At 45.0% G+C, this 23640-nt stretch overlaps 1 protein-coding gene across 4 annotated transcripts in view; it reads right to left on the bottom strand.

Moving 5' to 3' along the window:
• Positions 1 to 23308, bottom strand: part of VCL (vinculin) — a 106394-nt gene extending 83086 nt beyond the window's left edge. Inside the window, exon 1 of one of the 4 annotated variants that reach the window (XM_054033460.1) lies at positions 22959 to 23308. In XM_054033460.1, coding sequence (XP_053889435.1) covers positions 22959 to 23126 — 168 coding nt within the window. In that variant the 5' untranslated portion in view covers positions 23127 to 23308. The remainder of the gene's footprint in view (positions 1 to 22958) is intronic. The other 3 variants (XM_054033461.1, XM_054033462.1, XM_054033463.1) reach the window with 3 other exon arrangements.
• Positions 23309 to 23640: the final 332 nt, after the last annotated feature.

Below are 23640 nucleotides of genomic sequence, written 5' to 3'. Positions count from 1 at the left end.
TTGGCTGGTGAATTGGTCTGGACTGACCAGAATGGACAATGCTTTAACCTTTATTTCTCTGTGTTAACCTAAGGACTTCCAGTTCTGTGTTCCAGCTAACTAATAAACCCTACTATTCTGAAAACGCTGCTTCAGCATCACTGCAAATACTGGGTGAGGTGCATTAGTTCTGAAGACTGTACAAGATTCTACCAGGAGTATCTCAGGCCCGGTCTATGCTACAGAGTTGGGTCGATATCAATCAGCTTACACTGACCTAAGTTTGTACGCATCTACACTACAATGTTGCTCCTGCTGATCTAAGTCACTTACTACAGCAATCTAATAATTCCACCTCTGTAAGAGGCATAGCGCTTACTCACAGTGTACACACTGTGTTGACTGTTCCGGCTGTCAGACCCGGGTGGCTGACAGCCCAAAGCCCCGGGCAGCCCCGGGCAGCAGGGCCCCTGGCAGCTGTCAGTGCTCCATACTGTCAATTAAATCGGTAGAAGTGCTCCGGGTGAGGACACACATCACCAACAGATAGAGGGTAGTGTGGACATGCAAAATCAATTTAATTACTGCAGTGACTGTAGGTCAATGTAACTTAAGTTGACTTAATTTTGTAGCGTAGGCTTGCCCTCAGTTGGAGACATTGAGCAGGACTCACGGTGTGAAACAAGAGTATTGAAAGGCCTGAGGTTCAGTCTCAGCAGGTGGTGAGGCTGCTTGATTTACCCTGAAGGAAGGGTGAGCTCTCTTGGGGGGCTGGCACATTGACCAGGATCCTGCAAGAGACTGTTCCAAAGGTGGGGACATAGCACTGATCCTGTGGATCTGTGACAGATGGTCTACCAATGAATACCTGTCCTGCTCTTGCCTCCCATACAGTACTGATCAGGGGAATTCATTGCAAAAGTGAGGAAATTTGAAGATACCCTCTGTTAAGAGCAGATTAGTTCTAGTCATAACCAATACCAATCCACATGGATCTGTTCTTATTTAAGCTTTACCCAGTTTCTCTGGATCCTCAGAATGCCTGGCAATACCTTCTCTATCAGGGCTTGAGTTTTCAGCAGACTACAAAACCATTTGAGCGTAGGAGTGGTGGTTTTGGTCCAAAGCTGACAATTTGTGAGGCCTATGCTGTCAAGTGCAACTCTCCCAGAAGGCCAGGGTAGGAGGGAGGAACCTGAAATGGCTTCTCTTCTAGTCCCCCTGCTAGAGGGCGTTATCGAGTCAGGAGTTTCCTCTTCTTTAGAGAATCTCCTTCGGTTACTATTAATCTATCCTAAATCATGAACAGTGACAAAAGGGGAAAAACATAAGCCCTTGCTGTACCCCACCCAACCCCCAGAAAAATGAACCTTTTTCTGACCACAGCTGCACTTCTATTACTTGCCAGCCACAGTTTGGGCTATTCAATAGGGCTTCTATTTTTCAGGGTTTATTTCTGAATGTTCTATAAATGTCCAAAAATTGAGGGTTTTCGGGGTTCTTTGTATGTATACTGTAGTAAATAATAGTCTATCCATTATACATTACAGTAGTATATATTGTAATGAGTAATGTCTCTGTACGATTTCTTAGTGTGTTTTATCAAGGTTCTGTTTCACTACATTAAAGCACTGTAGGGAACCTTTAGTGAGTGCCAGCAGGGTCTGCACAGACCAATTACCGTGCAACGCTTTAGTGTGCTTTAAAAATCACACCCCATAGAATATGCATTACTGCTTTGTACAGACAAGACCTTAGATACAAGTAGCCATTGGTGTTTAATAAACACTGGATTTTTTTAAAATGTACCAGGGTGTTTTATGAGTGTTTATCAGTTAAAACTGAAAATCAGAAGCCCTACAATTAAAATATTGATGTCAGTCCAGTTGCAGTACCATCATACTTGACTATTTTCACAACCAGAAGCTAATTGTGAAGAACAGATCATCTGCTAATGCCATCAGTGTGTCACTATTAAAAAGCTTCCCCATCATCTCTTTGAAAGCTCATTGCAGGATAACACCATCCAAAAATAGCAAGTACTTTTAATATCTACATTAAGTGCATTTTGTAAGAATTTACTATCCCTAGAGAACAAAGCTTTCTACTGTTTAACTAGTGCCAAGCTGAGCTGAAGACTGCCTTGAACCAATCTGTGCCTTTTTGAACTGCTAAGGAGTCAAGACAACTTTGGAATTACCATACACAATTTACTGCCTCCTATTTATCTGAACTGAAGGCTGACCTGCTGAACAGTGAAACAAGAGAACAGCTGCTGTGTCTTCACACAATTTAAACTGGCATACACAAAGACGTTCAAGATATTGTAAACCAGCCAAAGCAATATTTTGCTGTCTGAATCCTCTCTTACTCATCTTTGTTACAGCACAATTTTTACATCAGAACACGGAGATTAACAACCAACCACATTTGCTCAAATCAAACCTTGTTAGATTGTGTTATATTACCTTTTTTAACTAATTCAGTATAACAAATGTTCCTCTCCCCCTCAAAAAGCAGTACATGTGGGTATGGAATGAGAAATATTGGATCGTTCTCCCAGTGTAAGAAGAAGTTCACAACCCTTGAGATATTTATAAGACATTCTACTAGCTTTAAAACATTTTTTGTTCATCCAACGCAGAGCCTATTAGCTGTTCTGTGCATAGAAATCTCAATTATTTTGAGCCCAGTGTCAAAGCTCCAATAGACATTAAAAGGAAAGGGGGAAACTACTACAATTGGAATCCTATCATAAAGCAAAAATGCTGCAATAGAAGTGATCCCTAAAGGTTTATGTGCAATTCTATGTTTCTTAAATTTGTGTAGTTTACTAGAAGCATGACAGGTTTCAGAGTAACAGCCGTGTTAGTCTGTATCCGCAAAAAGAAGAACAGGAGTACTTGTGGCACCTTAGAGACTAACAAATTTATTAGAGCATAAGCTTTCGTGGACTACAGCCCACTTCTTCGGATGCATATAGAATGGAACATATATTGAGGAGATATATATACACACATACAGAGAGCATAAACAGGTGGGAGTTGTCTTACCAACTCTGAGAGGCCAATTAATTAAGAGAAAAAAAACTTTTGAAGTGATAATCAAGCTAGCTCAGTACAGACAGTTTGATAAGAAGTGTGAGAGTACTTACAAGGGGAGATAGAGTCAACGTTTGTAATGGCTCAGCCATTCCCAGTCCTTATTCAAACCGGAGTTGATTGTGTCTAGTTTGCATATCAATTCTAGCTCTGCAGTCTCTCTTTGGAGTCTGTTTTTGAAGTTTTTCTGTTGTAATATAGCCACCCGCAGGTCTGTCACTGAATGACCAGACAGGTTAAAGTGTTCTCCCACTGGTTTTTGAGTATTTTGATTCCTGATGTCAGATTTGTGTCCATTAATTCTTTTGCGTAGAGACTGTCCGGTTTGGCCAATGTACATGGCAGAGGGGCATCGCTGGCACATGATGGCATATATCACATTGGTAGATGTGCAGGTGAACGAGCCCCTGATGGTATGGCTGATGTGATTAGGTCCTATGATGATGTCACTTGAATAGATATGTGGGTTTGTTACAAGGATAGGGGTTTGTTACAAGGATAGGTTCCTGGGTTAGTGGTTTTGTTCAGTGATGTGTGGTTGCTGGTGAGTATTTGCTTTAGGTTGGGGGGTTGTCTGTAAGCGAGGACAGGTCTGTCTCCCAAGATCTGTGAGAGTAAAGGATCATCTTTCAGGATAGGTTGTAGATCTCTGATGATGCGCTGGAGAGGTTTTAGTTGGGGGCTGAAGGTGACAGCTAGTGGTGTTCTGTTATTTTCTTTGTTGGGCCTGTCTTGTAGGAGGTGACTTCTGGGTACTCGTCTGGCTCTGTCAATCTGTTTAATGTTTTTTTTCTCTTAATTAATTGGCCTCTCAGAGTTGGTAAGACAACTCCCACCTGTTTATGCTCTCTGTATGTGTGTATATATATATCTCCTCAATATATGTTCCATTCTATATGCATCCGAAGAAGTGGGCTGTAGTCCACGAAAGCTTATGCTCTAATAAATTTGTTAGTCTCTAAGGTGCCACAAGTACTCCTGTTCTTCTTTTTACTAGAAGCATGTTCACTACAAATTGTTCATAGAAAAATAAAACTGAGATAAATAGAAAACCAGTGTTCAGAGTCTGATTTCAAATAAAGTTTGTATTAAAAATAATAAGGATGTGTATGCAATCTTCTTCTTATCGTATGTGTAATGTGCCTCAGGTGGCACGTGACCAGGATTAATCACCAAATTTGGTCTGCTGGTTGGATCATTGGCTTCCCCAGCCTGGGCTGGGTACTGACAGGGAGTGCGACATGAACGCTGATCCATGCACCCCTGTATACGCAATGACAGGGAATATAGCATGCACTCAGTACAGTCTCTCTCTAAAGGAAATTGAAGCCCACATCAAACCACTTATATATATTTGAAAGACCTTTTAAGACTGAACCATCTCTTAATTTGAAGACCAGTACATGAATCAGAATGCTCACCCCTGCCATAAAAGTTATGTGATGTCTGTTGTGTGCAAAACTCACACTGTTGTGATAACTCAGCCTACAAACTTAACCCAGTTGTGAATTTAACTGTAAAAGTTAATAAAACGTCAACCCATAACAATAGATATTGATGGGGAAAGATCTGAAAGGGAGACAGAGAAACTGAATTAGTCCAAACGAAAAGGCCTACTGAAATAATTCAAGGCCTGTGTCAAGATCATGCCTGGTAAACAAGAGAAATGTGGAATCAGAAATCAGTGAACCAAAACTGATGTGTTGGAAATTAAGCTATTCTGCCCATCAATCCCCCTTTTGGGGTCCTTAAGGGAAGACTTTGAAAAACTGGCTTGTAGCGGGACAGTAACCCCGCTCCGGCCCTGAAGGGCTTAAAACAGCCCTGGGAGAGGGCTGTTGCAGGAGAAAGCAGCTACTAGGCTGATTGCGGAAGCAGCCGCAGCTGGGCCACGCCCCAATCAGGCCTCAGCCGGCCCTATATAAGAGGGTGGGAGCCAGGAACTCAGCAGACTCCCTCTAAGCCTTTAAGAGGGAGGGTCCTGGCTGCAGGGACTTGAGCAGAGTACAGGTCTGTCGCATCTTACGCACATTTAACACGCACGATTTCAGCTTTACGCACTCGGCAAAAACAAAAAAAAGAAGAGAAAAATAACAATTTTAATACTGTGCCTGTAGTGCAGGCGATTCCGCCCACCATTGAACTCAATGTAATTTTGACTATACGTGGTTTTTGCTTTACGCGCTAACCGCAGAACAGAACCCCCGCATAAGAGGAGACTCACCTGCACCTGAGTGGAGCAGGGCTGGGAAAAGGCAGAGGAGCTGGAGAGCTCCAGCCTGGAAAGCCCCAGGCTGTGGGCTAGCAGAAGGCCAACAGATACTGGGGGTTGCAGAGGGCAGCCCAGGGGTAGGCAAAGGCAGCAGGTCCAAACCCAACCTTGCCAGTGATGAGTAGGCTGATACTGCAGTCTGCCCCAGGGCGCAGGGGCTAGACGATGATTGGCAGTAGCCTTATACTGAGGTGAGGTGGGGATAGTGGGTGGGGGTTCCCCAGGGAGGGGAGACCCCGAGACTGAGGGATGTATGGCCAGGGGGCAGCACCCCAGGTAACAGGGCACTGGGTCCAGGAGGGACACGGGGGCCAAGTGGCAGCAGGACACCAGCCTGCAGAGGGTGCTCTAGAGGCTGGATGAGCTAATTCCCAGAGACCACCAGCAGGAGGTGCCGCAGGGGTGAGTCCCACTCACTTACATGGCTACATCACCATCATGACTGCCACCATCTCCTGGGACCCTGGACCTTCTTCATCCTAATCCTGAGAGATGTCCTGACCGGACCAGGCCAGAGAGAGGAACCCAGATGACACAGCCACTTCCCCTAGCTCAAGCTAAGTCCCAAATACCATCTGGAATGTGAGACTTGGTCTCTCTTCCCTCCCACCCCCATATGTCCTTTTCCTTCGCCACCTTATTTCTTTCCTTACCTATTCCTCTTCTTTTTCCTTCTGTCTAATAAGAGTGCGGCCTAGAAGGCTAAAACAAACACTACTGGCAAGCCTGTGACCAGAAAAAAGCAACTGAAAGCAATGCTCTCAACAGCCCGATGCTGGTACAAGTTACCAGATCTTGACATGGCTGACAGGAACATGTGCTGTGCCTGTGTTTCTCCAGCACTGAGGTTCAAGTGAAAGTCAACAGCAGACAGAAGATGTATTTTCTATCTTTGCTATTTTCTTCTCTTCCCTTGTGTGTGTGTGTGTCTGGTTTTGTCTTACAGGAAACAGGATCGGACTTCAATGACAGCGCCAGCCCATCTTACTAACTTCCCTTTTCTCCCCAAAAGAGGAGTTATTACCATCTTTTATCTAAAAGACTGTGAAACAAGGGAGGTGGGAGGAGTTTCCTTCTAAAAACTCTCGCCAGCTGAAGGGAAAGGGAACAAGGGATGTTGTTGAAATGAAAGCCTTACTTAATACTTTACATTTCAAGTACTTTAACTGTTTTTCCTTTTCTGTATCTTTAATAAAAAGTTAACACAGATTTTCAACGTTGTACTTGCCATGGTACTAAGCAGGCTGAGGTCTCTGCATGCCAAACCCTGAACCTTGTTTAAAACTGTTTATATTGGACAGTCACTGGTTTATGTTAACACTTTTGGCCTATCTAGTCCATCTAAATCAAAAACTTGTGAACTGTTCACAAACATTCAGTTCCTTCAGTGGTAGCAACAGAGCTGATCATCCTCTCTAAAAGCTTCCCCAAAACCAGCTGCCAACCTCAGCCAGGACACTTACAATACTTTACGCCCATGGTTCTCAAACTGATTTGATTGCGCCCCCCCCCCTTCTTTGTGTCTGTAGTAGTTTATGCCCCCCACCCCACAAGTACATATACCAATAAAAATAAATCAACATGCAATTTCCACTAAATGTTAAAAACCATAAGGCATTGATTCAAACAGAGAAATTTAAGTATACAGTAATGTGTATTTTAAGTGAGATACCTATTGGGGGCGGGGGGGCAGTATTGTCACCCTTTCTTCTGCACTACCTTCCAAGCTGCGTGGCCGGAGAGCAACAGCTGCTGGTCGAGCGACCAGCTTAGAAGGCAGAGGCTCCACCAGCAGCAGCTCAGAAGTAGGGGTGGCATGGAATATACAACCGAACGAACACATCCCCAGAATTTGCTCTTTATGCTCTGACCAACCTGTGAAATACGTATGATTTCTCCATGATTTAAGTAGACCCCTATTCACTGCTGAGGGTAAAATGTGCACAGTTGTTTTCCCTTAAAGCTTCTCACGCCCCTCAGCCTCCTAGAACACATTCCACACACCCCAGTTTGAGAACCTCTGGTCTACACAGTATTTTGCAGGCCGTGGGACCAAGCCTCCCAGCCCGAGTTGACAGACACGGGCTAGCCGGGTTGTCTCTTGCACTCCAAATATAGCTGTGCATGCTGAGCTTTGAAGTTACAGCTTTGGCCGGAGCTTGGGCTCTGAAGCCTAGAGAGATGGAATTCAGAGCCAGAGCTCCAGTCCAAATTGCAACTTCAAAGCACAGCTATATTTAGAGCACGAGCACAAGCCTTGCTAACCCAAGTCTATCAATCTCGAGGGCTCCAAAAAGCTGTATAGACAGTCCCTTAGGGGCTTCTCCCATTTCCTCCCTTCACTTCCTTAGCCACACATTGATGAATGCACGATACACTGAGCAAAGGGTCAGCAGTCCATATGAGTAACTGTACAGGTGATGCACAAAAAGGCAAAATAAAAAACAAAGGTCACAAAAAGGTCAGTGACTTCACAAAAGCGATACCAATTTCTTGCATGAGTTCATGCCAGGTATGAGGCCTCCCATTTGGAGGCATTAATGTTAGCTGATGTCACTAATTTCATACACATTGTTTTAGCCAAAAAAATTGTCAGAGGCAAGTGAAGGTATTGCAGGTATCCATTTTGAGCCATGTCCAAGGGTAATATGCCACCGACTACTACTGTACATAAAGGAGAGCGTATCAGGAGCACCTTGTGAGCCCATGGTAGCACAAAGCTTCACCGTTCGGCAGGTTAGAACAAGTTGCTATAACTTTTTCAAGAGCAGCATGGATTCTCATCTCAGGATGGGAGCTGACTCTGCTGATGGTAACCCTGTAGATTTCTTTAAATTTAATTGGAGAGTATGGTTAGAGGAATGGCTCAACCTCTGACATTCCTATCCAAAACAAGAAAGAAGATGTTTAAAGCCTTTTCATGGGTTTGCAGAGCAGCTAGGACTTGAACTCATGAGAAAGGTTGAGCTAATGCAGCTGTTTCCAAGCTTTAAACCTAAGGAGACTTTCAAAGCCAATTTTTGAGTTGTTAAGAGTCACAGAGTCCAAGAGTACTCTTATGAGACTCCAGTTCTCCAGTCTACTGCAGGCCCTAACTTTTAAGACATGCTTGTTTATATTGTGACTCCATACATCTATACCAGCAATACATTATTTTGGACCTTGACTAAAGAAGCTGAGATAATATATTCATAAGGGCAGATCCACTGCTGGGCTGATTGATATTACAGAATATTGAAGAGGCAAGAAATTATAAATGCAGTTTATACACCAAATAAATTCACCTTAATGTTTTCTTCATGCCGAGAAGCTATTTTATTGCCCAAAGAAGATGCTAAATTACTCCCTAATAAGACTTGTGCTTCTACAATTAGCGATAAATGCCAGAAGAAATTATCCTTTTGCAGCAATTAAAACCCCTTGCAGCAGAGTGAACTCTATATCAAAGTGGATTGCTTACCAGTGTTTGAATGAGCATGAGTGGGGCCTTTTTTTAAACTTCATTCATACATCAACAGAAACATTTTAATTAGGTAGGGTAGGGCCTCTAGCTTTAAGGGGGAAAAAAGTTTCCAATTCCTCAAGTAATAATATATTTATTTGGCTTTCTCCATCCTTATTTTGGGGCGGGGGCCTGCAGGAGAACATTAACACTCGCAACTCAGCATTAAATTTTTTACAGTCCTCATGCTTCCACTGTAACACAAACCAAAGACTATTGTGTATTAAGACTCCGATTCAGCAACAATTTAAGCATATGAATAGTCTCACTGACTTCAGCAGGCCTTAAGCACTATACATAAATTCTTCACCAAATCAAAGCCTTAATGCATTAAAAGCCAGTTTACTCCATTTTTTCCAGTTAATTTCCCCTCCCTTCGAAACCTTTTAGTATGCTGAGTCATTTTGATGAATAAGACCCCTGTATGCTTTTGAATATTTGAAGCTTGGTAACAAAAGACCCAAGTAACTGGCTCTGCATCAACTGTGCTGCATTATAATCTAAGGCTTGAAGCTGTCTAGCAACTGGGGCTTTGTGAAAGAAATTCATATATCTGAAACTACTAGGACATTTGAAACTGAAGCTGTTCCATATATAAAAATGACTATCCCTAAGTCAGAGGAGAAGTGACCCAAATTACCGCTCTGCATACATTCATATTTAAAAGTAGCATCTGTGGTATGACTCCAACATCATAACTGCAGTGGCTATACCCCAAGAAGAATGAAATGTCAAGTTTATGGGGAAGGAAATTCACTATAAAATGAAAAAGACATACAAATATCCACTTCAAAATGACAAATGGTCTGAGGAAGAATGATACTGTGTTAGAGAAATATAAATTAAGTTTGGGATAATGAGAAGTGAGGCTTTCTGTTCAGTGTTTGAGATAAGGCTCGGTCTATTTCTAGTTCTCTGTTCCAGCTGTCATTTCAGCTATGAATGTTCTTAATATAGTGAGTGCCATAAGATATGCAGTGTTACATGACTAAAAACATTCTTAGGGACAGTGACTCTGCATGTAATGAGGTGCATCTTAAAGAGAAGATTTACAATGGACTTCAATGCAACTGAAAGCAAGCATTTAGAAACAACACATAAAAAAGCTTTGTAACAGAAAAGGAGATGACAAGCAAGCAAATCATGTGACTATATAAAAAAAAAAAAAACAGATAACATTAAACAAGATACCTATAGCTATGGTCTAAGCCAGTGGTCACCAACCGGTCAATCACGATCTCCGGCGGCACAGCGGGGCTGCCGCGAAGGCAGGCTCCCTGCCTGCCCCAGCCCCACGCCACTCCCGGAAGAAGCCCTGTGGCGGAGGAGTGGGCGGCAAGGGGGCTCGGCATGCTGCTCCTGCCTGCAAGCACTGTCCCCACAGCTCCCATTGGCCGGGAACAGGGAACTGTGGCCAATGGGAGCTGCGGGGGCAGTGCCTACAAAGAGAGGCAGCGCACGGAGCCACGTGCCCCCTGCCACCTCCCCAGGGGCGCATTGGCCTCTTCTGGGAGCCGCATGGGGCCACGGCAGGCATGGAGCCTGCCTTAGCCTTGCTGCGCCACTGACTAGGAGCTGTCCCAGGTAAGTGCCACCCATCGGAAGGCCGCACCCCAACCCCCAGACCTGACCCCCACCCCAAAGCCAGCACCCCACACCGCTCCTGGACCCCAACACTGTGCCCCAGCCCGGGGCCCCCTCCTGCACCCAAACTCCCTCCCAGAGCCTGCACCATGCACCCCTTCCTGTACCCCAACCCCCTGCCCCAGGCTCAGCCTGGAGCCCCCTCCCACACTGCAAACCCCTCAACCCCAGCCCAGATCCCACACCCCGTCCCAAACCCCAACCTCCTGCCCCAGCCTGGTGAAAGTGAATGAGTGTGGGGGAGAGTGAGCGACAGAGGTGGGGGATGGAGTGAGCGGGGCGGGGCTTCGGGGGGAGGGGCAGGGTAGATCCTGGGTTGCCTTAAATTCAAAAAGTGATCTTGGGCATATCATCAGATGAATTGAAGTGGATGGCCACAAACTCTCATTCAGAAGCAAATGAATGCTATGAACTGTTCCCTGTCCTTGAAGAAGGGACTAACAGGGGAAATGGACATTTTAATATCAGACCAAATTAACACCACATTTGGAACACAAGAGAACTAGAAACATGTACGAAAGTTCACCAGAACCAACTAACATTTTTTAAATACAAGTCTCTAGTAATTAGGTGCTACGTGGTGCTTAAAAATCTTAATACATGTTGGCCAACATGTGTTAAAAAACACCATTTGTTCACCCAGATTACACAATCTTCTCAAGAAGCAGCTACACACTCCAAATTCCAGCCATAAGGAGAAAAATAGCTGTAAAACAAACTGCTACATCTTGGCGAGTTAATGTAGTACACTGGTATTCTGCAGTTTCCAAGACATTCCGAACAGTTTTCTATCCAGCCCAGCATAGCCAACTTAATAAATTCTCTTAAAAAATAATAATAATAATAATGTAGCAAGAGCGTGATGGCACTTCAGAATTTAAATCCCCCCTCCCCCCATGCTTTCTACAAAGCAGTACGTATCTCACGTCGACACTCCATAAGTTATCACCAAGCCACATCAATCCACACACAGATCCTCAACCTACCAACCACCTCAGACATAACCTGGCTCTAACAACTCAACTCCTACTACAGTGGTTCAGTTATAAATTAAGTATAGGTATCTGCTTCCACACATTGCATCAGATATGCAGCAAGCTATTGGTCACAAAAGTTGTCAGACAGAAAATAGTCTCACCACAATACAGTAAAGTTACAGGTAAGAAATAAAATGTTTTAAAAGACCGCTTTTCAAATGACTACTCAGACTAGCTGCAAGTTATAGATTTTTCTGTAACATGGATAGTATGTAGCAGTTCAGAATACTGACAATATGCTATGTACAGTCAATCACATTCAGGTTACCAATCATCAAAGTTCCCAATTTTTCTGCCTAGAACAAGTTGAGGAGACAATCACTAATTGTTTAGCTAACTGAAACATAGTTAAAGACAATTACAGTCATAAGTAAGAAATGGAAGATTTCTTACTATTCTCTGCCATCCTTTCTGAAAGAAAAATCATAGAACATAACAGAACAAAAGATTATCTTCCATTCAAATGAAGGATTAATTCATCTCCTTTACAGATCGCTCCCAAATGATGAAAACAAGGAACTAGCTATTGATGTGTACCGGCATTACCACAAAGCTGGTTTCTTTCTTTTTGACTATTCATCTAAAAATATCAACTTACTTGATCAAAACAGATGACCACTGGTTACCGAGAATGTCTAAAGATCACTAAATTATCAAGCAATTGCAGGTACACTGAAGGAAAACAGATGTTTTCAACCCCTTTCTGAATAGAAAACTCAAACGGACAGTTGCACCTGTAAAAGTTCTCTCCTTAAATAAAATATATGATCTAGTAATTGTATTTCACAAGTGTAAGCTATACAAACCTACAGTGAAATTTTTTTTATCTTCTCATTAGCCTGGCAGGACTCCTCCAGCAAGCTGTTATTTTTCATTTGGCAGTAGCTTTAGAAATACAACAGAATCCAGATGGGTTGGATTAAGAATTGGTTTCTTTGATCCTAGTGAGATGTTCCAGTACCAGAGATTTATCAAGGCTCTACTTTTTAACGCATGTAAGATTGTACACCTACAGGTTAAAAAAAAGTCAAGAATATTAAGCACTGATGAGCTGGAAGGGGTATGCACAAGTCCTCTGTTACCCCCAAAACATCCTTTGTTAAGGCCCACAAAGGAGAACCTCCATTTTTAAAAAATTCTCAAGGCCTTTTCCTTGCAAAGATAACCATTGCAAACTCATTGCTTTCCCAATGAATCATCTAACTAAGTCCCTGCAAAAACCTTTAAGATTGCCTTGTGCATACTGGAGTTATAATCACACAAATCAAATAAACTGGGAGAGACGGGGGACAAATGGAAAATAAGTTGTTTTGCAATCAACCCTCCAAACACTCATGTCATTTCAGTTTATTAACAATGTTCAGACCTGAGCGTGCCCACTATTGCTATTTACTGTGACAACGGTTGCAGACCCCTGCTTGTGTCCCCCACCAACGCCTCTAGGCGTACATACCATATTGTTCTCACAACCTGCACTGCCAACTTCTCCAGAAGCACATGAAGAAAACAGGAGACAGGGAAAAGCTATTGAGTGGTAGTCTCACAGCCACTGTAGCTGTAGTCCTTATCGCTGCTTATTCCTGTCTGCTAAGCCCCAGCACAGAGTCTGAAGAGTTGTGATTGGGAGGGAGCCTTGTGCATCCACCAATAAACTGTGTCTATGAGCTTGCAACACTCCCCACACAAACACACAGAAACTGAAGGAGACCTCTCTGCCAGTCAGGGATAACACCAAGAACCAAAGGGTACCCCCAATACCCAACAACCCAGCACACATTAAGGAGGGCCTGCTTCCTCCCCTTCCCCCACAAAATAATCACAGCACACCCAGAGACTACTGTCTGACACTACTATCAGCAAAGGCTGCAAGACAACCCATGTGCTACCACTGTTGCTCCAAATAACAGCTGCCAGATAGAGAAGCCTCAGGCTATGGGTACACTTGCACATGTAGAGCACCGGGTGTTAAACCAGCCCTCGGAGACAACAGCAGGGAAAGTGCTGCCATGTGTTCACACTGTCAGCTGCAAGCGCAGTGGCGTGGCCACATTTGCGGCACTTGCACTGGCATTCGGAGTGCTGCATTACGGGCAACTATCCCACAGAGCACCTCTTCCCATTCCGGCACTGAGGCTTGTGGGAAGGAGGAGGTGAGGCGTGGGGCATCCAGTAATACCTGTGCTTCCGTCCATATTTGATGCCATCTTTCAACCTTTTTTTGTACGGCACACTCTGTCTTCCCTTTCAGTCTGCGGGAATGGATCCCAAACTGCCAAGGAATATGCTGATGGGTCTCGCCAGCACATCACGAATTGCAGTTGAGTTACTCCTTAAGCTACAAAGTGACAGTGAGGAGTCAGACAATGTTGACACAATGCATATGACATGAGATTGCTTGTGGCATTCATGGACATGCTCACCACCATGGAACACCGCTTTTGGGCTTGGGAAACAAGCACTGAATGGTAGGATCACATCGTCATGCAAGTCTGGGATGACGAGCAGTGGCTGCAGAACTTTCAGATGAGGAAAGCCACTTTTATGGGACTGTGTACTGAGCTCGCCCCCACCCCGCAGTGCAAGGACACAAGATTGAGAGCTGCCCTTCCCATGGAGAAGCGTGTGACTATTGCAATCTGGAAGCTGGCTACTCCAGACAGCTACTGATCGGTTGCTAACCAGTTCGGAGGGGACAAGTCTACCACTGGAATCGTTTTGATGCAAATGTGCAGATTCATTAATCGCATCCTGCTCAAAAGAACTGTGACTCTGGGCAATGTGCGTGACATTGTGGATGGCTTTGCACAAATGGGTTTCCCTAACTGCAGGGGGGCAATAGATGGCACATATATTCCAATTCTGGCACCAGACATAAATCAGAAGGGGTATTTCTCAATGGTTCTCCAGGCGCTTGTGGATCACCCTGGGCGTTTCACAGACATTAACACAGGCTGGTCTGGAAAGGTGCATGACGCACGCATCTTTTGGAACAGAGGCCTGTTCAGGAAGCTACAAGCTGGGACTTTCTTCCCAGACCAGAAGATCACCCTAGGGGAAGTCGAAATGCCCATTGTGATCCTTGGAGGCCCCACCTACCATTTAATGCCATGGCTCATGAAACCATACACAGGGAGCCTTGACAGCAGCAAGGAGCGGTTCAACATCAGGCTGAGTCAGTGCAGAATGATTGTTGAGTGTGCTTTTGACCATTTAAAGGGCTGCTGGTGCGGTCTGTATGGGAAGCTGGATCTGGCCGACGACAACATCCCTATGGTTATAGCCACGTACTGTACCCTCCATAACATTTGTGAAGGGAAGGGTGAAAGCTTCACTCAGGCATGGGCGGCTGAGGTTGAATGCCTGGAAACTGAATTTGAACAGCCAGAGACCAGAGCTATTAGAGGGGCCCAGCGCAGGGCCATAAGGATTAGGGATGCCTTGAGGGAGCAATTCGATGCTGAAAGCCACCAGTAATGTTCGGTGCCCTGCATGGGAGTGAAGTGCAGTGGTTCCAATACTAGTAGACATCTGTGTTTGCTACGTAGTACCAGTGCCTGTTGCTTTCCTGGGCTACGCTATCTTTTACTTAAAGCAATAAAGAATGTTTCTAAAACCAAAAAATTAAGTTATTGAAAAGAAACAACTGCTGGAGAAACACACATGGCATGACACATCTGTGCTGTGTGGGAGGAGGGAAGGGGGCGGGGTGGGGAACAGAACAATCACAGATTTCCATATGTCCTGTTATCATATTCCACCTTCCTGCCTGGAGTGCCGTGCAAGGAGTTCTGTACTTCAGGCTGGCTAAAATGCATGGTGATGGGGGTCGAGTGCAGTGGGTAAGGGTCATAGTTTCAGGGCTGGGCAGTGAAGCTAAAGGTGTTGGGAGGCAGCTGGTGGCGATAAGAAACCGGAAGTTGGGGAAAGTGGGTTGGCAGTGACCTGGGGGCATAAGGGAAAGAGTTTTGAGACAAGGGCTGCGGGGGAGGGGGTGGCAGGCATGGATCTGCTCCATATGTGTGCCTGCAGCAAGGCCGATTGGTGCGCCATAATGCTTAGGAGCCGCTCCATGGTTTGTTGCCGGCAATCCGCATTCTCCTGGTGGACCCTCCTTTCGGTCTCCCGCCACTCCTGTACTTTATTTTCAGTAAGGGACCGCTGCATGACTTCATGCAGAAGGTTCTCCTTGCTTCTTCGCGGCCGCTTCCTGAGTCTTTGCAGCCTTTCGGCCATTGATAAGAAGGACGGCTGGGATCTCAAGGTTGCATCTGTAAAGCCAAAATGCAACATTTAACAAAAGCAGCTTTGTTAACACTAGACAGAGCAATGATTCGGCCCAACTTCTAGACAAGCACAGTACACACACTAGCACAAACTGCCTGTCCCAAGCTGAGCAGACATAAGAGTGGACTGATTGTTCCAGGGCCATACTGTCTTCTGGGGTCCTGTGCCCTGGGGAGAGCCAACAGCTGCAGGGGACCCCTATACTGAACACGGTCCCCACATTTTCCATAGGATGGGTTTGTCCTGGAAGGTATCTCGCTGCTGAGGATGACCTGGGAAGCAAGGAAAGGTCTTCTGCAACAATGCGGCTTCCGACCTGGCCCTATGCGGCTTGCTTGTGTGCAGCAATGGTCCCCCTGACCCTCACAGCACAATGGCGCAGATATGTTAGCCTTACTGGGACAAGGAGCACAGTAGCTCTGCCAAGGAACGTGCACAAGCGGATTGCCCAGCTTCTGCATGAGACCTTCGATGAGATCACAGAGGCCGATTACCACGATGAGAGAGTACATCAACGCCCTATTCCACATCTAGGCATGCACGCAGCCCTAACCCTTCTTTCTGCAACCCTCTTTGCCCCAACAGCCTGCACCCAACAACTCCCGTCTCAAAATAAAAGCTGCTTACCGGGCACCTCAGCTGCTGTTTGTTCTTCCACAAACACCGTCCGCTGCGACCAGCTACCTTCCTCCTGGCTTGAAGACAGCTCCTGGCTGCATGCATCTAGGGATGCCGGTCCGTCCTCTGGCTCTGGGCCCCCCTCCTCCTCAGCACCCTCATGCCCGCTTTCCTCCTCCTGCCTTGTTGTACTCTGGGCTGCCACAGCCTCTGAAGTGTTCATGATGCTCTTCAGAGTGGAGGTTGGGTCGCCCCCAAGTATCTTGTCCAGCTCTTTGTAGAACCGGCAGGTCGTGGGGGCAGCACCAGAGCGGCAGTTTGCCTTCCGCGCTTTGTGGTAGGCGTTCTGCAGCTCCTTCACTGTAACCCTGCACTGCAGTACGTCCCGGTCATGGCCCCTTTCTACCGCAGCCCTTGCTATCTGCCCATAGGTATCATAATTCCCCATGGCAGGGGCACAGCTGGACTGGACAGCTTCCTCCACTCAAACACTGATGAGGTCCAGCACCTCGCCATTGCTCTATACTGGGGATCGCCTGGTGTGTGGAGGCATGGTCACCTGGAAAGATGCACTGAGAGCACTCCAGGCCTAGCTGAGCAAACAGGAAGGGGACTTTTAAAATTCCCAGAGAATTTAAAGGGCAGGTCTGACGTTGGTCACCTGAGGGCAGGGCAGTAGACTTCAAAGTGATGACCAGAGTGGCTAGAACTGGCATTGCGGGACACTTCCTGGAGGCTGATCAGAGCACATTAATAGACCAGGGCATCCACACTAGCACAGAGGTGCTCCAGCCAGGGCGTAGCGAGCTCATTGCTTCTCGTGGAGGTGGATTACCGGGGCACTCCAGCCGTGGAGTCCGGGCGCTCTACGTGCCTTGCCAGTGTGGACACCTCAGGAGTTAGGGCGCCTGGGGCTGATTTAATGCGCTCCAAATTGCAAGTGCAGCCAAGCCCTAAGTGAGGTACTGGGAAAGGGAAAGCATGATGATTTAAAAGACAGTGGGCAAGAGGCTGCAAGGACTGATAGAACTGAGGAAGAACAGGAAGAGTATAGAACTGATGACTTTTTGTGGGGGACAGGGCAAGAAGCAGCACTTTATATGGATAAAACTGATATTCTCTGGGTAATGTTATTTTTATTTTAACTATTAAGGGTATATCTTAGAGTGTGGGAAACATCTCATGAGCAGTATCAGCACCTTTCATTCTCACACATGTTCTAGTCATGGAACATTCCCCTCACCCTCCCCCGCCCACCCCGATATCCCAGACAATAGGTATTAGTTGTAGAAGGAAACCGTCATTTAATTCTAAAAGCCTAAGACGGTCTTTTCTGGAGTACACGCAAACACACACACACACACACACCCCCCTTTCGGAGATCTAAAGGCCATGTTTACTGAAGAAATCACCACTGATCTCCATTGATCTATGATTGATAATTATTTGTGGCTAGAACTGGCTTAATCAATTTTAGATAATTACTCTTTTGCTATACAGTATGTACAAGGGAAAAGTATTCAAATTACCACAGCTGCAGGCCAAGATATCTACAACCTCTCATGAGACATTTACTGATGTATAATAACCTTCTATGCTCATTTGGGGTTGTTGCTGAAAGGCTAAAAGATATCCCCTCAATTCTGCAAAACAATTATTTTAACTCTAAAAACCACTGTGCTTAAATACTAATAGAAAACCAGAACACAGCATAAACTAGTAGTTGAATGCACTTATAAATAAAATTCAGTCTGAGCATATGGTTTATTTACCTTAGTTTTACTAGCTCTGAAAGATACATTTACAGATTCACAGCCTAGCAATAATTCTGTGTAGGTAATTATGAAGAAACCAGTCCGTGACCAAAGACTTCCCAGCAAGACAGTTCACAAAGCTTATTTTTTAAACTACCTCCTAATTACAGGTAATTTTTCATAGTACTATAACTTCTCTTAAAATGGTAGATTAATTAGTGACTCAGTTTTAGAAACTCATTTTATCCATCACCATTATGCTAAACTTTGTCCAGTCAAGTTTGACCGGAGTTAGAATTTTGAACTTCATTTTACAAAGCAAATAAATTGAATAGGGCTGTCAAATACACTTGCCTGTTCACCACACCAGTTACTGCTCAGTTTAAGCTTTCTGTTTCACAGTTATTAAGAGAGCCCCCAAATAAATCAAAACCCAGTGATTAAAGCAACATGCAACAAAAAACTCACCCTGCAGCAGCAGTTCCTGTTCCTTGAGTCCACTCAGGTTTGGGCCAGTGGGCCAGTAATCATGACGGAGAGGTGGCTGGGCCAAACTTGGGCAATGCTATCACCCCCCAAGAGCCAGGTTGCAATGCCTGGAGCGGGGAGCTGGGCCCAACAGCATGCGACAGCTCCTGGGTGAATTTGGGGCAGGCTCATTCTGCAACACCACCCCCACCACAGCCTTCCACATATACCCCACTGGCACAGGACCCAACTCTGGATGGGTAAAGAAGATAGATAATACAAGAAATTCCTGAAAAATTATACAAAAAGGATTTCATGGGACTCTAGTTTTTAGCTCACTGGCAGCAAAGGAAACCCTCTAACAAACTACTTATAGCACTTACTTCTTCAATCTACAGATAGACTGCTTAATTTAGAGAGGTGTGTATTGCCTCAATTTGTGTCAGTTGTGTACTAAAACTGAAGCTTCTCCATCATTGTCTTAGTTTTACCCCACAAAAACACTACATTTGTGCAAGAAGCTTCAGCCACCCCTTTCTCTCCAAACACTCCGCATGAGATCTGAGCATTGATAGTACACGGCATAAGTCTTCTAGCTAGTAACCCACTGGATGTTCTGTCAAAGGTCAACTTCAAGGTGATTTCTTTATGAGTGTTGATTACACTTAGAATTTTTACAAAAAATTCTGACATTAGCAATGGAAGTTCCAGAGTGTGGACAAGTGGCACAACCTGCCACTTCCTTGGCACACACATTATTCAATTTCAATGTCACCACATTATCAGCTGAGTCTTTTTATCCCTCCATCTTCATCTCAGGACACTTGCCTGTAAATATTGGGCTGCTTCTTTGCTGTTTTTCTTAACTATGTCAAGGGTCCTGCAGATCTCTTAAATACCTAGCAATTGACTATGCCTCAAACTTTTAAGTTTGACAAAACACTAAACTTTTATTTAACTTGAGGAAACAACACAAACAGATCAATAAACTTTCAGTAACCTTCCTAGTTTATACTGTAATAGGGACTGCATAAGTTCACAAAAGCTTCCTTTCTCCAGCCACAGGAGCCAACAGATGAATCTACTCCCTCTCTCCAGCTGCTGAGTCTTCAAATTCAAACACACAATGTTCCTAAAGAGCAGTTTGGGTGGAGCGTCCCTTCAGGAGTCCAAATCTCTGCGTCTCCATGCATCCTCCGGCATATGTTTTTTTTTCGTCTTTATCCCGTAACATACACATCTTACAACTTTGCTTAACATTTACCCTCTGACAGCATCTCATATCAAATGGTTTTCAAACCACTTAGTTCCTTCTCCACAACAGGGTTTGGTAGAACATTTTCTAGAACACCTAAGGCACCTTCTTTTTTCAGGAACATTTCTGACAACACCACCTCTAGTTGCTCTGTATTTTTGAAGCAAGCCAAAGCCACATGGCCACAGGGAAGAAACCGTACTTGTTATAAAAGCTAATGTTTAAAATCAAGTTTACACAAGTTAAGAAGAAAGGTACTGTACATCTGGGGTCAGGCTTGAGTTATGAGAGATTACAAGTATCGGTTACAAGGTTCACAAGATACATACATAGTACATAACAGCACAGACCCAGATTGGGGTGTGGGAATTTTTAAAGCATCAGTGAATAAGTGATCTTGGGTATGCCGCCCATAGAATGTATTTAGAATCCAAGTCAGTATTGGTGTAGCGAATAGGTACATGGGTGGGGTGCGTCTCTTGGTTCGTCAGGGGAGGAAGTGGTTTATCCCTCACCGGTGGTCTCCATATAGCTAATGGACAACTATTTGTTAAATGAAGCTGGGATGCCTCCCATAGCCACAGCCCAAAATGGAAGACAAACTTAGTGGTGTTAATAGTCAAGAATAAGAGAATCTCATTTTGTGACTTACCAACACAATCTACTTTTATCCAGTTAAAGTTCTTTCCATAATAAAATGATTGCATAATGAAGTGAAATCAAACTAGCTTGACATAGTGAACACCACAAAACTTCACTGCAAAATTCTCCTTGAAAGAAAAATGTGCGTATAACTACCCCAGACACGTAGGGTTCACCTCCTCAGAGCCTATACACTAAATTCCTTTGCCCACAGGGAACGAAGCAAAAAGCACAGATATTCCAGAGAATACATCACTATTGTTAAAACTCTGTGCCCAAGATTCTTTCCCTAACAGGTACTGCTACAATGTATAAAGTTAAAGTTAAAAGTGAGTACTAATACCTAGAGCTGTGGGCGGATACAAAATTTATATCCTCATCCAATCCGCAAATGTGGTCCGCAGATTTGCAAGGCTCTAGTAATACCACAGTAATAAGTACCGTATGGCACTCCTAGGGCATTACGATGGCCTGTAATCGCACAATCCACATATCCTTTCTAGAGGCCTTCCTGACGTATTTTTCCCCTATATCTCCCAGCAGCCCCATGGTCTGAGCTTGAAAGTCAGTCCCGTTTGGCATGACATTCAATCTAAACAATAGATTTTGTTTTATTTTCTGAAGCATTAGTATAGCAGTCATCCAATATTTATCTGTATGTACAAAAGGAGTAGAGTTAATATTCCAGGGTAGATGTTGTGTTCTGCTGCAGTACCACATTAAAAGTAGTATAAAAATCTTTTCTAAAATGGACAACAGGATTAGGATTTTTTGGTGCAGATTAATGCTTAGAAGGTGAGAAAGAGTTGTGTCCCAGTTTTTAAAGAACTTGTATTGACAAGGCAGAAATTTCTTTTTATGAGCATCTTAAAAGATTAATGACCAAAATGAAGAATTTAATGTGATATGGGAGTAATTCCTCTTCTCTATAAAGCCACAGATGTGCGAGGAAGAGATATGTGCAATCTCTAGGGAGTTGTGGAAATAGGAAATGGTACAGCAACCTAACGATTTACAAAGCAAAACGTGCATGTTTGTTGCCGGTCTGTAATTTGTGATTCTTTAGATATAATTTAATATCAGTATTTGAAATCCAATTAAAACATTTTAACACTTTCCAGTCTTTTGGACTTCCCAGACACAAGGTCAGTTAGCAACTAAGACATGGCAAACTGTTAAAGAAACGCTCTGAAGGTAACACTTGAAAAAAAAAAATCAAAGATTAAAATTGACTTTTCATTGTTTCTAGGTAAGGTTAGTATTTTGGGAAGCAGTAACTCATTGTTGAAAAAACACAATCCCAGCTTTTTTATCTGAAACAAACAAGAAGTCCTGACTCCACACATACCAACAGCTGTGCTAATGATGCAACCCTCTTCACTACAAAGGAACACGAATATCATTACTGATTTACACACTTAAAAAAAAGAAAACAGTTTATCTCATCAAAGCAGCACTTGGACTGAGGGAGAAAGCAATTTACAAAATAGAGGTAAACACTTTATTGACAAAACTAAGAGATTGATTATGCATCATCAGGTCAAAGATATTCATCAGCGGTTTTCAAATGTATCCTTCACCATATGGAAAGCATGATGTAGATACCAATAATTATGGTGCATTACTGCCTCTGAACAGAGCGCATAAAATAAAAAAAGAATAAATTTTTAAGCCATTAAGATCTCAAGCAACTGTTGCATATGGGGCTATTGAACAATCAGCAGAACTCACAAAACAACTCAAGGGGCAAACAAGAACTAAACAAAGAATCCGGTGTATTTTTAAAATAAAAACCGAAGAAAAGCTTTTCAATGTTGGACCCAATTATTTCTGAACTGAAACATCTTCACCACTTAGGAAGCCAGCATCTTTCTGCCATGCAGAAAGGAGCACGTTACTGTGAGTGGACTGTGTGTGTATGTGAATGTAAAATATAGATGCAAAATGTACTGGGTGGGAAGATTTGATAAACCCTGGCTAAAGAAAATAAGACAGAGAGGGACTGGAGCTGTCCCCCCCCATACGTAGGGCAGAGCTGTAGAGTGCCTGTGACAGGGAGGGATTGGAAGAGCAGGATCAGAGCGAGTGGCCCTGTGGCTGGTGCTATCACTTCTCACCGCACCCTGAGGAGGCTGGAGCGGGGGCAGGAGGAGAGTGACTGGAGGCCCTGAGGAGCGGGGAGCTGGCGGGTGACTAGGGCACACGGAGTATCGCTGAGGGGGGAGAGGAGGAGGAGGAGGAGCGTGAGGGGATGGGGCCTGAGGAAAGACACGGTCAGGGAGCGAGCAGGGGTTGGTACTAAGCAGAGAGGGAAGTTCGAGGCAGGGGAGCCGGGCCCGGGAGCGGCTGGCGCGGGAAGCCCTTCCCAGGCGGGTGCCCGGCTGTCCTCGTCCCACACTCACCCGGACCAGGTTGCTGACGGCAGCCTGCACTGCGGCCACGGGGGCGGTCAGGTCCGGGATGGCTTTGCCGTCCACCTCCCCCTCCTCGTGCATGATGACCAGGTGGGAGATCTGCTGCGCCACGGGCTCCAGGATGCTCTCGATGGTGCGGGTGTGGAAGACGGGCATGGCGGCGGCGTGGCGAGGGGGCTGGAGCCCGAACTCTGGACAAACTCCTGGCGAATCTCTCTCCTCCGGCGGAGGCGCCACTCCCCTACCAACGCCGCGGAAAAACTACAGCGGCCCGACAGGAACTCCCGGCTTGGCCAGCCGTGGGACTCGAACTCGCCTCACTCAGCAACGCCTGACCCACTGACTCGTCGCCTCCTGCAGCCCGGCGGGGGCTTTCAACCGGTGCAACCTACCCCTCCCCTTCCCCGCCTTCTCGCTGCTCCCGCCCAATGGCAGAGCCCTGCCGGTGGCTCCCAATGGCTGCGGCTTCGCGTCCATCAACATTCCAACGGCTCCGGTCCGCTTTTCCCAACCAAGTTTGGTTGCATAGGCTCTGGTTTCCCAGAGTTGGATGACGTCAGACATTCTAGTGTCCATATAAGGAGATGGTTAAAGCCGGAGCGCCTGGGCTAACTCGGGAGGGGGAGATGGGAGTGCGGGATTCCAAAAGCGTGAGGGTGAGGGAACGCCC

This window comes from Malaclemys terrapin, chromosome 7, assembly GCF_027887155.1.
Source record: "Malaclemys terrapin pileata isolate rMalTer1 chromosome 7, rMalTer1.hap1, whole genome shotgun sequence".
NCBI lineage: Eukaryota > Metazoa > Chordata > Testudines > Emydidae > Malaclemys > Malaclemys terrapin.
The sequence above is the reverse complement of the archived record's forward strand: the minus strand, read 5'-3'. Positions and strand labels throughout refer to the sequence as shown.